This window comes from Neopelma chrysocephalum, unplaced genomic scaffold (assembly GCF_003984885.1).
Source record: "Neopelma chrysocephalum unplaced genomic scaffold, ASM398488v2 Primary Assembly neopelma1_26, whole genome shotgun sequence".
Taxonomy (NCBI): domain Eukaryota; kingdom Metazoa; phylum Chordata; class Aves; order Passeriformes; family Pipridae; genus Neopelma; species Neopelma chrysocephalum.
This window is the reverse complement of record NW_020897695.1, coordinates 17,795,530-17,808,452: the sequence shown is the minus strand read 5'-3', so window position 1 is coordinate 17,808,452 and position 12,923 is coordinate 17,795,530. Positions and strand designations below refer to the sequence as shown.

General features: G+C 37.5%; 1 protein-coding gene across 1 annotated transcript in view; it reads left to right on the top strand.

Annotated features, from left to right (window-relative positions):
• CUL1 (cullin 1) overlaps positions 1–11,651 on the top strand; it is a 37,377-nt gene extending 25,726 nt beyond the window's left edge. The window contains exons 9-21 of the mRNA XM_027675788.1: positions 675–782; positions 873–979; positions 2,136–2,184; positions 2,715–2,846; positions 3,391–3,508; positions 4,440–4,516; positions 5,031–5,162; positions 5,998–6,090; positions 7,407–7,454; positions 7,548–7,630; positions 9,097–9,202; positions 9,956–10,069; positions 11,021–11,651. Coding sequence (XP_027531589.1) covers positions 675–782; positions 873–979; positions 2,136–2,184; positions 2,715–2,846; positions 3,391–3,508; positions 4,440–4,516; positions 5,031–5,162; positions 5,998–6,090; positions 7,407–7,454; positions 7,548–7,630; positions 9,097–9,202; positions 9,956–10,069; positions 11,021–11,101 — 1,248 coding nt within the window. The 3' untranslated portion in view covers positions 11,102–11,651. The remainder of the gene's footprint in view (positions 1–674; positions 783–872; positions 980–2,135; positions 2,185–2,714; positions 2,847–3,390; positions 3,509–4,439; positions 4,517–5,030; positions 5,163–5,997; positions 6,091–7,406; positions 7,455–7,547; positions 7,631–9,096; positions 9,203–9,955; positions 10,070–11,020) is intronic.
• Positions 11,652–12,923: the final 1,272 nt, after the last annotated feature.

Genomic DNA, 12,923 nt, shown 5'->3' with positions numbered 1-12,923 from the left:
TAACTCCATGCCTGGTTGAACCTGCTGATTCTGTTTCCAGCAACCTCCTGTGGCAGCAAGTTCCAGAAATCCACTACCTCATCTGTAAAGATGGCCTTTATCTCTCTTAAACACTTTCATCAAAAACCCAATAGTTACAAAATGTGGCTTTTAGTGATAATTCATCTTTTCGGTCATACTCTCTTCAAACTTCTGATCTCCAGATCGAAGATTTTTAGACTTTTTAGTCTGTTGTATAGTAGCTGTCCTGTGTGCCTGGTGTTTTACTTATCTCTCACTGTCCCTACTCTGACTCCACTCTGTCTTTATTGAGATGCAAAGATCAGTAATTGCACATAGGACTCGGTCTGTGAGTGCCATAAACTGATTCAAATTAAGCATAAGTTTTTGAAAATGGTTGCAGTGGTTGAGTAAATGATTTTGTTGTCTTTTGTACTGTGTAATGTGATAAACTCTGCACTCTGGTTGCTGTAAATGAAAACTTGCACTGATGTAAGTCAGTCCTGAACATAGGACCTGAATTACTCTAGTTACTGTTTTACCTTTAAAATATTTCTAATGCTTTGTAGACTTCCCCCTTAAAAATTTGCTTAGGCCAGTGAGTAGCTCCATTTTGGAGGAGGTAGAAAGCAGGAAGTCAACATATTGCAAAATCCAGTTTCTCTTTATTGCAGGATCCAAAAATGTATGTACAGACAGTATTGGATGTCCATAAGAAATACAATGCTTTAGTCATGTCTGCATTCAACAATGATGCTGGCTTTGTGGCTGCACTAGACAAAGTAAGTGTATGGAGTGCCATATGGTGAACTTTTTTTATTTCCATTCAGTGTTTTGTCTCCCAAAATTTCACTGTCTTTTGTGATTTATAGGCTTGTGGTCGATTTATAAATAATAATGCAGTGACAAAAATGGCTCAATCATCCAGTAAATCCCCAGAGCTACTGGCACGATACTGTGACTCTTTACTAAAGAAAAGGTACGTCTTCAAAGACAAATTATTATTTCATGTTGGCTTTTGTTTTAAAATGTTTTAGTGTTTGAAGTTTCATACTGTATCTTCAGAAACAGAACTTAATGATCCTACTGAAATATACCAAGTTCTGGATACAAAAATTTCGGTAGGATCATTCCTAAAGATTATGTTGACTTTTCTTTTTTAAGGAAGAGGAGGGGAAATAAGAAAACCTTTCTTTCCTTATAGGAATATAACTTCTGGGTTTTTAATAAAACAGCAGGAGGGTTTAGGTGTTTTTTAAATCAAAAAAATTTGAGTTGGGTTGTATGTTGTAATGAAGAGAGGCACATTCCCTTTTCAATTAAAACTCTTGCTTTCCTCCTGTTGTTTTCTCTATAACTTCTTCCATCTGGGCAGAAACCAAGGAGGACAAAAACTACTTTCTGACTTCTGATGGTTCATACTTTAATTCAAAGTATTTGACTTCAAATTGTTCAGCAGGTCATATACTGTTGGTATCAGTTCAGTTCATACTGGATTGGTGTCAGTTTTGTCACTGGCAACATTTCTAATTGTTTTGGGGGAGGAAAAACCACCACCAAACAACCCAAAAATGGAAGAACTTGTTCACTTTTCCCTTCCCCATCCCCTCTGTCCTAGAGCAAAGATTTTATTTTCTCCTTTATAAATACTATAAATATAGTATATATTTATTATAAATACTGCGGGGTAGATTTGGGATATACCTGATGGACAATCATGCCATGGAGGAAAAGTGTGGTGCCACCTGAGCTTTCACTCAGTCAAGTCCCAGCTCTATGAACTGTTTTCTTCTCTCTGTACTATCTAAGATAAGAAATAAAGATAGCATTTAGCAACAGGAAGAGACAGATCTGTGTTTAAGCCCATAAATCCTGAGAAGTATCAGGTATCGAGAAGTCCCAAGCAAGTCATGGTCCAGGACTTCACCCTGGACTTCAATTGCATACTTCAGAATTGCTCACAGGTGGAGTAGTGAAGTGTTCATTTCATTACATTGTTTCTTCTTTAAAGAGTCTCTGATCCCAGAACTACTCAAGTCTGTATTTCTTTATTTATGAAGTTTCCACATACATCCATGTGTTGGCTTAATTCTACTGTTTTGTGATTCATTAAAAATGCATTTCTTTAATTGCAGCTCAAAGAATCCAGAAGAAGCAGAATTGGAAGATACACTCAATCAAGTGGTAAGATGTCTATAAATACAGTTCTCTTCTGTGTTACCTTTGACAAGTTAGGAATATTCGATTGTCACACAAGGCAGATAAGAAAAAAAATATTTTTGCATATTTGATTTCATTACTTAGTATTTCAGCTTTTCAGTAATAATCTCTGTGTGGCTTTTTAAAAATTATTTTCTTTTGTGTATTAAAGAAAAGCCTTTTACAGCAGTGGCTATATTAAATCTATGCTTTTAATTCATCTTTGTATACATACACATTTAATTTCTACAGTATCTTTTTATATCATTAAATATGCACATATATATAAAAGGCTGCACATGTGGAATATGAAGTTCATGTGTTCAAATCATATCCACATTTGAAACAAACACACACTACCACTCTGTTCTCCTCCCTCCCTCCCCCCCAAAAAAGCACCAAACAAAACCCCCGACCTTAAAAATTTAGGTGCAAGTGAAGTAGCTACTGCTACAGATTTTTCAAGACAAATGTTTAAATATTTTTTTCCTTACAAACTATCTTGGCTTTTCCAGATGGTTGTCTTCAAGTACATTGAGGATAAAGATGTGTTTCAAAAATTCTATGCTAAAATGCTGGCAAAAAGACTTGTACATCAGAACAGTGCTAGTGATGATGCTGAGGCAAGCATGATCTCTAAATTAAAAGTGAGTATTCCATGGCTGTCTCATGATCTACTGCCTTGCACGTCTTCCGACTGTTTTGGAAAGCATTAATGTATGTCCCTTCATTTCTTTATTTTATGTACAATAGAAAAATACCTAGGTCTTTTTTTTCTGTCTTTTTTCCTTTTTTTTTTAATCAAAGGAGCTGGTAATGCCTGTCTGTCGTGTGGAGTTAAACTTCATTATTCTTATGCAAATAAATGACATGGATATATTTGTTCAAGGGAATGACTACTGAAAAGTAGTTTAATTTCATTAACTCTTATTCATGCAGAGTCAAGCAAAATATGATCTAATACCCTTTGAGTATTCTGTTTCACTGTGTGTTTTGCTTCATTGTCAAACTAAATTTTCTTCAGTTTTCAGTGACAGTTAAAGAGCTCATCTAGTTGGGATCAGTACTTTGACTGAGGGAAATAGGGAACTTCGTGCTTTTTTTAAGGAATTAAGTTCTGGTACTTTGTTCTTCTCATTATCCAATGTCAAAAATGTGTCTTGCTGATGTATCTGTGCTTTTAAAATACAGCAAGCTTGTGGTTTTGAGTATACCTCCAAACTGCAGCGGATGTTCCAAGATATTGGTGTAAGCAAGGATTTGAATGAACAGTTTAAAAAGCACCTGACCAACTCAGAACCATTAGATTGTAAGTAATACATTTACCTAAGTTACTGTTGCATAGTTTAGCTTTCTCTTATTTCTGTAGAGCTAACTGTGTGAGGGAAGTATTTGACTTAGACATCGTTCTGCCGGAAGTTACAGTTAGTGTTCTTCTGTCTAAGATAGCTGGGATTTTTAAATTAGTCCTATAGGTCTGTTCTTTGTATTCTGATAGCACTTTATATCTTTTGTGGGTAGCCTCCTCCTGATTTTGCAGCTCATGTTTAGGTATATAACTAAATGAAGTTGAATCCTGTATTTTCTTTTTTTCTTTTTCTTTTCCTTTTTTTTAATTTTTGACTGGAGAGATGTTTTTCTTTAAACAGTTTTGATTTTGAACACAAAATGGCTGAAGTTCACACTTGTGTGAAAGGATTGAGGGAAAAAGTATAGTGTGTTCCAGGTTGCTAGATGGCATTACCGCTTTTTTATATGTATTTTTTTAATTGAAGCACGTTGAACCAAACTCTGCCAGGAATTGATAATTAATTCTTGGATTACAACTAGAGTTGTGTGTTGTCAGGCTTCAATTGTACTTAGTTTCTATATTATTCTTACTTGACTTGCCCAAAATGCCTTACAGTATAAATGTGAAAGGTCTATTCTTGCAGTTGTGTCCTGTGGAGTGATGACGAACGCTCACAATTTTCACACTTGCATGTTAAAAAAGAAGTCCATTGTGGGGATAGGAACAGGATAACTTCTCCAAATTAGAGAAAATTGAGTGCCTGTCACATCTAAGGCTCTCCAGCTTTCATGAGTGTCTTTGGTTTATGATCTGAAAAAAAAAATTTGCTTAATGATTTTTACTATGTTAGTTTGACCACAAGGCATTTGTGTTAGAACTGGGGCTGTGTTTGAAGAGTGTCTAGGAGCAAGGAGAACAATGCAGCTCAGCCTCTTCACTTCTCTTCCAGTGGATTTCAGCATCCAGGTGCTGAGTTCTGGATCGTGGCCGTTTCAGCAGTCCTGCACGTTTGCTCTGCCCTCTGAGGTGAGGCACCTCCACTTGGTTCATCTGAACATGAAACGATCATGTGAGAAATTTGTTTTACAAGGCTGGTGTCTCCTTCTGTTTTGTTGTGTATGAGGGGACTGGAAGTGTCTCTGGTATTTGCCTATTTGGCCTGAGGATATTTGGAACAAGATAATTGACTAAAGTGGTAGGAAGGAACTGTGTGAAACACGTGTTTTTTCTAGTTGTGCTTAATGTATCATGAAAGAAAGAATGAAACTTAAATGCTGGTTTACATTTGTGTTGTTAATGGTACTTTAAAGGGGAAACTCATAACAGGGGGAAATTTTCATGCAGTCTGCAGAATTTGAATACTTTGGATTTCTGTTTGTGTTATTCAGACAACACGGTGGTTGAGGGTGATCAGATTTGATGATGTTCATCTGTTGCTTCCGTAGCATGTTTTAGTAACGGTAAATGACAGTTAATAACATTATTTATTTATTTATTTATTTATTTATTTATTTATTTATTTATTCTTGGTTTTATACAGTTAGAACGGAGCTATCAGAGATTTACTGCATTTTATGCCAGTCGTCATAGTGGAAGAAAATTAACATGGTTGTATCAGCTGTCCAAAGGGGAGTTGGTTACCAACTGTTTCAAAAACAGATACACACTACAGGTGAGGAGGACAATGTCATGCCAGTAAAACAATTGGTAATGATTGCATTCAGAGGACTGGATGCAGCTGCTAGAACCTTTATTGTGTGTTTGTTTTATTTACTGTACTGATACTTACGATCTGTGCTTAAAAGAAAATTCGGAAGAATTAAAGAAGACTTCGGAAAGGGAATACATTGCCTGTGGTCTAAACAGGTGTTGAATTGCATTGTGTGAGACAATTGCAAGCTCTTTGTGTAGGATCTGATGCTGGTTATACTTTTGTGTCTACTTTCTCTCAAAAAGTCGACAGAGGAGGGGAGTTCACAACAGTGAGCAGAAACAAGATAATCTCAGACTTTGACCATGTTATCAACATATGTTAACCCTGTGGTGATAGCCACTGATAGCTGCCTTGTTTATAAATTTGGTTTCATTATTCTGCTGGAGTTGTGAGAATTAATTCAGTAGTCTGTGTAGGTTTTAATGAAGATTAAATGGGTAAGAGTCAGGGAGTGACAGAGGAAAATAATTTAAAACTATATTAGCAAGTGCAAGGATAGTGCTTTGACACCATAAGATTTGATGAAGTGTCTGCAGCTAGCTAAATGATCAGAATCCTGGGATTTAGTTTAGATAATGCTGGAAGGTGGAGTTCTGGTTGGGTAAGCAACATCAGATTTTTCTGTATTATGTAATGATTAGCACTAGTTGGGTATTCTCTGTTGTCCAAATATTCCAGTATGTGTGTTTAACTGGTAAATTTCAGGCTGTTCAAATTCAGAAAATGTGTTTGTTCATTCTCATTTTCTGATTTTCCCCCTTTCCCTTTCATTCTCTGTTTTTGGATCTGTTAGGCATCCACATTCCAGATGGCGATTTTACTGCAGTACAACACAGAAGATGCCTATACCGTGCAGCAGCTGACAGACAGTACTCAAATAAAAATGGTAGTGACTTTGCACATTTTACCACACTCTTGTGAACAAGTCTTTTGGTCTTCAGGGCTCTTTCTGCTATCATAAGAAACTGGGATTGCATGTGCTTGAAACCAAAGTCGGTTTCTGTCCTGAAGGTGACAGATGTGCTCTATTCTTGGTCAACTTACTTTCCTTGTTTACTTTCCTGTAATCATAACTGCCTGATTCTGATGAATCTTAGTGAGTGTATACTCCTGTTCATGACTGGAGTGAATTGTCTAGCTCCCTGATGAGCTCTGGTAGGAAATTTTCAGAATTTCACTACGTACATTTTAATGTTAAAAGACAACACTGTAGCAAAAAAAACGTTGTCCCTAAATGATTGATCTGTGTATCTGTCATTCTTTTACATCTCAAGGCTTTTATACATGAACATAGCAAAATCTGAAGTTTCATTGGCTAACTCTCTCCTGTGGAACAGGTTCCCTCCTGTTCTTTCCAAGTAGATTTTATAGCCCACAGGTTATTTAGCATCTGTGGCCTTTAGTAGTAGATTTGAATCAAGTCTGCTTCAACTTCTGGAAAGTTAGGCAATTCCTAGTCAGCGAGATCTTTACTTCGAGAAATTCATATCTAGAAAGTTACTGCTAATGATGGTTTACAGCAAACCCAGAAGTCTTAGGGGGTTGCCCTTTATTATAGATACTTTTTTTGTGGAGAGAGAGAGAGAGATTTCTGTAAAATAAATATTTAGCCCAAATTATGGCTGGATCAGAATAAAACTCTTTATACAGCTGAAAACTAACTGCTTGGATCCTAGAAGATTTCTGCTGTGGTAAGAGAGCAGTTTTGCAAGCCTGCTCAAAATGTTGACACTAGTAGCCATCTGGGTGACCGACCAGCAACATCAACACAACAGATCCTGGTGTAGCAAAGAAAGTAAAAAGATGTTAATCAGAAAGCAGAGTGTGCTTTCTTTCTGAAGTTTAAGTTTACCATGGTATATATATTTGCATGGTTTGGGAAAAGTTATTTCTTAGGCTTATAAATCTGCTTGCAAAATAGTTCCTAAACCAGCAACTAGAAAGGTCTACTGTTTGGAATTAGTCTTTCTTAAGAATTTTATGTTACTTGACCGACCACAAGGGGAATAATGTCATAACACCCAAAAAGGGCCTTATTGTATTTTATTTCTGTGAACTATGTTTTTACTGCCTTTTTTCCCCCCTCATTTTACAGTGTTCTGCACTTGCTAGTTCTTAGTCTAAATATGTGCATTCTTGTTCAAGTTTCTAAGTTAGAGAAAGTGCAATCTGTACTGATAATATTTTCTGTAATTTTTGTAGGATATCTTGGCACAAGTTCTACAGATACTTTTGAAATCAAAATTGCTTGTAAGTACTCTTGCTTTTTTATGACCTGCTTAACACACAGCAAAATGTGTTAATGACTATTTATTTGTTTGTTTGTTTATTTATTTCTTACAGGTTTTGGAAGATGAAAATGCAAATGTTGATGAAGTGGAGTTAAAACCAGATACTTTAATAAAACTCTATCTTGGTTATAAAAAGTAAGGAAAAATTTGAACAGCATGCATCGCTTATGTATAATGGGTAGCATCCTCCTCTGCTTTCAAATCTGAGTAAAACCTAATATACCTGAGATGAAAGCTTCAGGGTTCAATTGCCAATTGAAATACAGCACTAAGGGAGAGGGCTGGCAAGTGGGGGGGATGGGTAAGATTTCAGCTTTATGACTTAAAAGTCTGTCAAGGCCTCGATGTATTTTCATATGCCCTTTTTGTTCCCTGATTCTTGTCTAATTCTTGAATTATTTATTTCTGGTAAGACATAGTGCTGCTGTTTTACTGAGGTGCATGACACGCATGCACTCAGCACAATACGTGGTATTTTATAAGGTTACAGTTGTGCCCAGTGACCAGCAAAGGTCAAAGTCATAAATGCTCATCCACTAGAGCTAACATGAGAAGATCAGGCTCATTTTAGAACCGCAGAGTGTACAGTGATTTGAAGACTTAATAAACATGATTTTCAGTAGGTTTTATTGCCTATTTTAAACAGTCCTGCAGTTGAAGCTGTTTACAGTACTTGTGGTGACTTTTTATCATGCTTACCAGAGCATAGATGGAAACACACGTAAATTCAGTGAGTTTGGTACTTCCTGAAGATAAGATATCAAGTGAAAGAACCATTTTGAAACCTTTCCTTGTACCTCACTGTTTACCTGTTTTCTCTTCCCCTTTACCCATAATTAAAGGTTTGAGCATTCGTGGTTCAGTTACCTTAATGCAGTGATGGGAACAGCTCAGTGTTGCTGCACTCTGCACCTTAGTGGTTCCCAATGTATGATGCACAACACTGCGCTAAATAAATAACAGATTCCCCCTCCAGTGTAGCCAACAAGCTGAGCAGAGCCCTGTGCACATTGGTGCTCTGATGCTGAGGTTTGTTCCCCACTTGTGACACAGCACCTTGTCTTGAGAGTGGTCACATGCGGTAGTGGGCTCACTTCAGCACAACAATCAGCACCAGGGAGCGTGTGGAAGAAAGGCAGAATTCAGTTTTACAAAACAGATGGATTTCTTCACATTGTGGTCAGAGTCCAGTCTGTTAATCAGAAAGGTCATTCTGTTTCGACTTACTTTTCTTTGTCCTGTTCACTGACTCAAAGTTTCTTACTAAACACAGAAATGTTTCAAATACAGTGTAATTGTACAGTGCTAGCTAGACCTAGCAGGTCACTAGCTGGATTCAGTAAGACATGAAATACACGAATACCGATCAAAAAGCTATTTTGGTTTTTTGATTGGTTGGGGGTCTTTTTGAATATTTTTTTAACTTAAATAAGAGCGTCTAAAATTTTCAGAAGACCCAGAGTCCTGTTTTGTTGTAAAGTAATTGTGGTGGTGTGGCTTTTATTTTGGAGTTGGATTTTGTTAGGGGGGTTTTTTCTTTGTTTCTTTGATCGGTTTTTAAACAGGCTAATTGTTTTATTAACTTTTGCTTTTCTTTACAGCAAAAAATTAAGGGTAAACATCAATGTGCCAATGAAGACTGAACAGAAGCAGGAACAAGAAACTACACACAAAAATATAGAGGAAGATAGGAAACTACTGATTCAGGTGAGTTGTATTGCAGAAGGCTGCCATGATCTCAGAATTACAGCTTTGTAATCCTTTAATGAAGCTTACTGTGGGGTTTTCTAATTTTTATTAGAAGACAACATGCCATTGCAGTGCACTGTGTTAGAATTAAAAATGTGTTTAAAATGCTCTTAAAGGTGATTGGAGTCTGTAATAGAAAGTGGAGGAAGGCATTTCTACAGATAGAATGTGTTCTTCACATTTGTTCTAATCTGATGTTGATAGTGTTTGGGTTCCGTGGATGCACACGCTCACCAGACCTTGTTCAGGGTGAAAACTAATAATACCTAAGTAGTATGAAATCAACAGTGTTTTTATATCATTTCATTTGGAATCCACTTGAGAAGCAAAGAGTCAGGGGAAGGAAATACACATATGCTACTAAGAGAGCATTACAGTAAAGTTAAATATATAAATAAAGAAGGCTTTTTTGTTACACAAGTAGTTTCATGTTGCTCTTGGTACCAGTTGGTGCTATTGATAAGACTGACAGGTCTTAAAAATCTTGTGTCAAAGCCACTTCTAATGCCTGTGTGCTGTGTAGAACCTGAGTTCTTACAGTGTGCCTGAGTAGCTGACATTTGTGGGCAAACTTCTCCCTGTCTGGTACTCAGGTTTGTTGTGGTGGTGCTTCTGCACAAGCAGATGTGATCTGCTGGGGGAGTTGTTAAATGGCATTATCCAGGACAAGTAGTTTGCTCCTAAGCACACCTTTCCCACTTTGCTGTGCAGGCTGCTATTGTGAGAATCATGAAAATGAGGAAGGTTCTAAAACACCAGCAACTGCTTGGAGAAGTGCTAACACAGCTGTCTTCAAGGTTCAAGCCACGAGTTCCTGTAATTAAGGTATGGGAGAGCCACATCTCTGTACCTGTGTTCCAGGAGGTGATGAGTATTTATATAGACAAAACACATGCTTCTGAATTAAAAAGGAAAGCTAAGGAGATGGGATGGGTAGGGACAGATTTTTTTGAGTTTTAAGTAAGTAGGAAATGTTTTAACCAGAAATACTGCATTTCTCTTAGGGTAATACACGTTTCACATTGTTGGCAGAAGTAAAGTAGTAGCTTGATTACATCTTTTCACATCAGTGCCAGCTTACTGTAGCCTTTGCTCCAGGCTTACTGTTTGTTCCTGCTCTCATAGTTGTGGGAGTGCAGCCAGCCTTCGGGTTGGCGTGATGAAACAGCTTCTTGATCTCTTTCAGGATAAAAATGTTGGGATAGGAGGCACTGTATTTAATTATTTACTAATAATTCTATTGATTATATTAATTACTAATTAATGTGTTAATTTCCTTACCAGTTTGTTGAAGTGGGCTCACCAGTGGTTTTTACATACACAGCCAAGGGGATGGGTGGGGCAAAGAAGAGGCAGTGGAGACCAATTGCATAAACTGTGCTGAGATGGTCCCGGTCAGGCAGTGCCACAGGCAGCTCCTTACTGCAGCTGCTGTGTCTGGTGCCCTTACAGTGAGCACTCCGCACCTTGGTTTAATTCTCTGTTTGCTGTCTTTCTGTGAAGTTGCTCAGCATACTGATGATGGGTTGATCTACTAGTCACTCCCCTGGAATGGCATCAAGTAGATATAATTCAGTTAAATGGATTAGCAAAGTCCTCTACTTGGATGTGGTCAGAAACAGGAGAGCAAATTGCCATGGTTTGTGCCCTTTGCCTACTCCCATCCTCGGCCTGGCAGGGAACTCCCGCGGGGGCCAAAATCCTTCAAAGTTTGCAGCAACCACAGAGAGGGCTTTTCTGCCAGTGTCCCACCACTAACCTCTGTTCATCCCACAGAAATGCATTGACATTCTCATTGAGAAGGAGTACTTGGAACGTGTAGATGGTGAGAAGGACACCTACAGTTACTTGGCTTAACATTTTTATTAGCAATTACTTGACTGTGTGACACTCGGCAAATAGGTATGTGATGGAAAGGATGAAAGCGACGGAACTTCATAGCAGCCACCCTGCTGCCATTTGGACCTCCCTTTTTAATAACTGAGACCAGGACTCCCATCAGCCAGTCTCAGATTTACATCAGAACTGCTCAGGATTGATACATTTCAAGTATGTAAATATGGACACCAATGCCATTTAACCTAACTTAAGAACAGAAAGGAATCAAACCCTTCTCCTTTAAGGGTTGCATGCTACTGCATTTAAATCAATACATTGGCTATATGATAAACAGCTGCCATCACAGGCAGTACTTATACGTGTTGGCAGCACTTGGAGAGTGAGTCTGAATGGACCCATGTGTAATCTGCTATGAAAAACCATTTGTATAGTGTGTTTCATTTTTTAATGTGTGATAAATAATAAAAAAAAATTAAAAGATTTCTGTACAAGTTGCATTTGGTTTTATTGTTTTAAGTTTCATGACTTATCTTTCTAAATGTAAATAAAAGGTATAATGGTTATGAAAGCTATTAGAAATTCGTTTTGCTTTTCCTCCCTGTTTTCTGGTGATTTAAGCACATTTTGTTCTCTGAAGAAATTGTCGTCTATCATCATCTGTGCATGTTATTTCTTTTTTAAGAGGAAAGGTCTGCACTTTGAAAATAAAAGGAAGTTGTGATGATTTCACAAGATCTGCAGAATAGAAAATACTTAGGCTAGACATGGCAATCCTCGGTCATCTGAAATTGGAGCTGTTTTTAATATTGCTCAGTGTGCTATAAAATGCATCACACTTGCTTAAATGCTGCCTGGAATAAATGAAGTTTAGGCTGCCCATTTCTTTGGCTAGAACAGAAAATTGAGTGTGTTCCTAAAGATTAATTCCCATTAAATGCAGCCTGTGATGGGAATTAAAATACTTTTGAGTGTTACTACACATACATTGATTGACCAGGCTTCATTCCATTCTTCTCACAACGTTTTGTGAAATGAGTATTGGCTTTCCACATGCTACAAGCAAAATGCTGCCATCCTCACAAGTCTCATTTTTGGTAATTTATATTTTCTAATCATGATGGTGAAAAGAACTTTACTTCTGCAGCCAAACTCTTTTTTCCCTTTAGAATTTGTGATTTGTTCAGTGTTTCTTCACACAGGAAGATAAAGGAGCCAGGTTTGGTGTTGTTCATGTTTTTCTCTTGAGGGAAACTAATGGTTACAGCTGAACTCTGACCTAAAAAAAATGTATGGGTTTAAAAAAAATTATGGAGCAGTATTAGATGTGATCCAAAGTGATTTGGAAAAGCAGAGGGGAAGGTTCATCTGCACCCGAGATTTTGCAGGCTTGCTATTCATGTTCTGAATTAATGTTAATTGTACTAAAGACTGCCAGCATGGGGACTAGAAGCATCTTGCTGTTCAGTTTTAAAATTGCTTTTGGAAATTTAGAAGAGTGGAGCTTGTGATGCTTTCAGGGATGGCTTTTTTTTTTTTAGTAGTAGTATATGCTGTGTTGTTTTTGTGAACAATTCTTGCAGAAAGTTCAGGGCTAGTAGATTTTTGTAGCAGGAGTTAAGAGTGGTATGATGACAGAAGAACAAACAGCCTGAATGTTGTTCTCAGTTGGAAGGCCAGAAATGACCTGCTCCAAGTTGCCTCTCAAAGCCAAGCCTTAACCCAAGGCTGGTGAAAGCAGTACTCTGTATACTGTCCCTGCAGCATGAGACCAAGAGCCATGTTCTACCCAAGCACAGAGAAAATAAGTTTTTAATGTTTGGACTTTTTTTCTCTCTTGAAT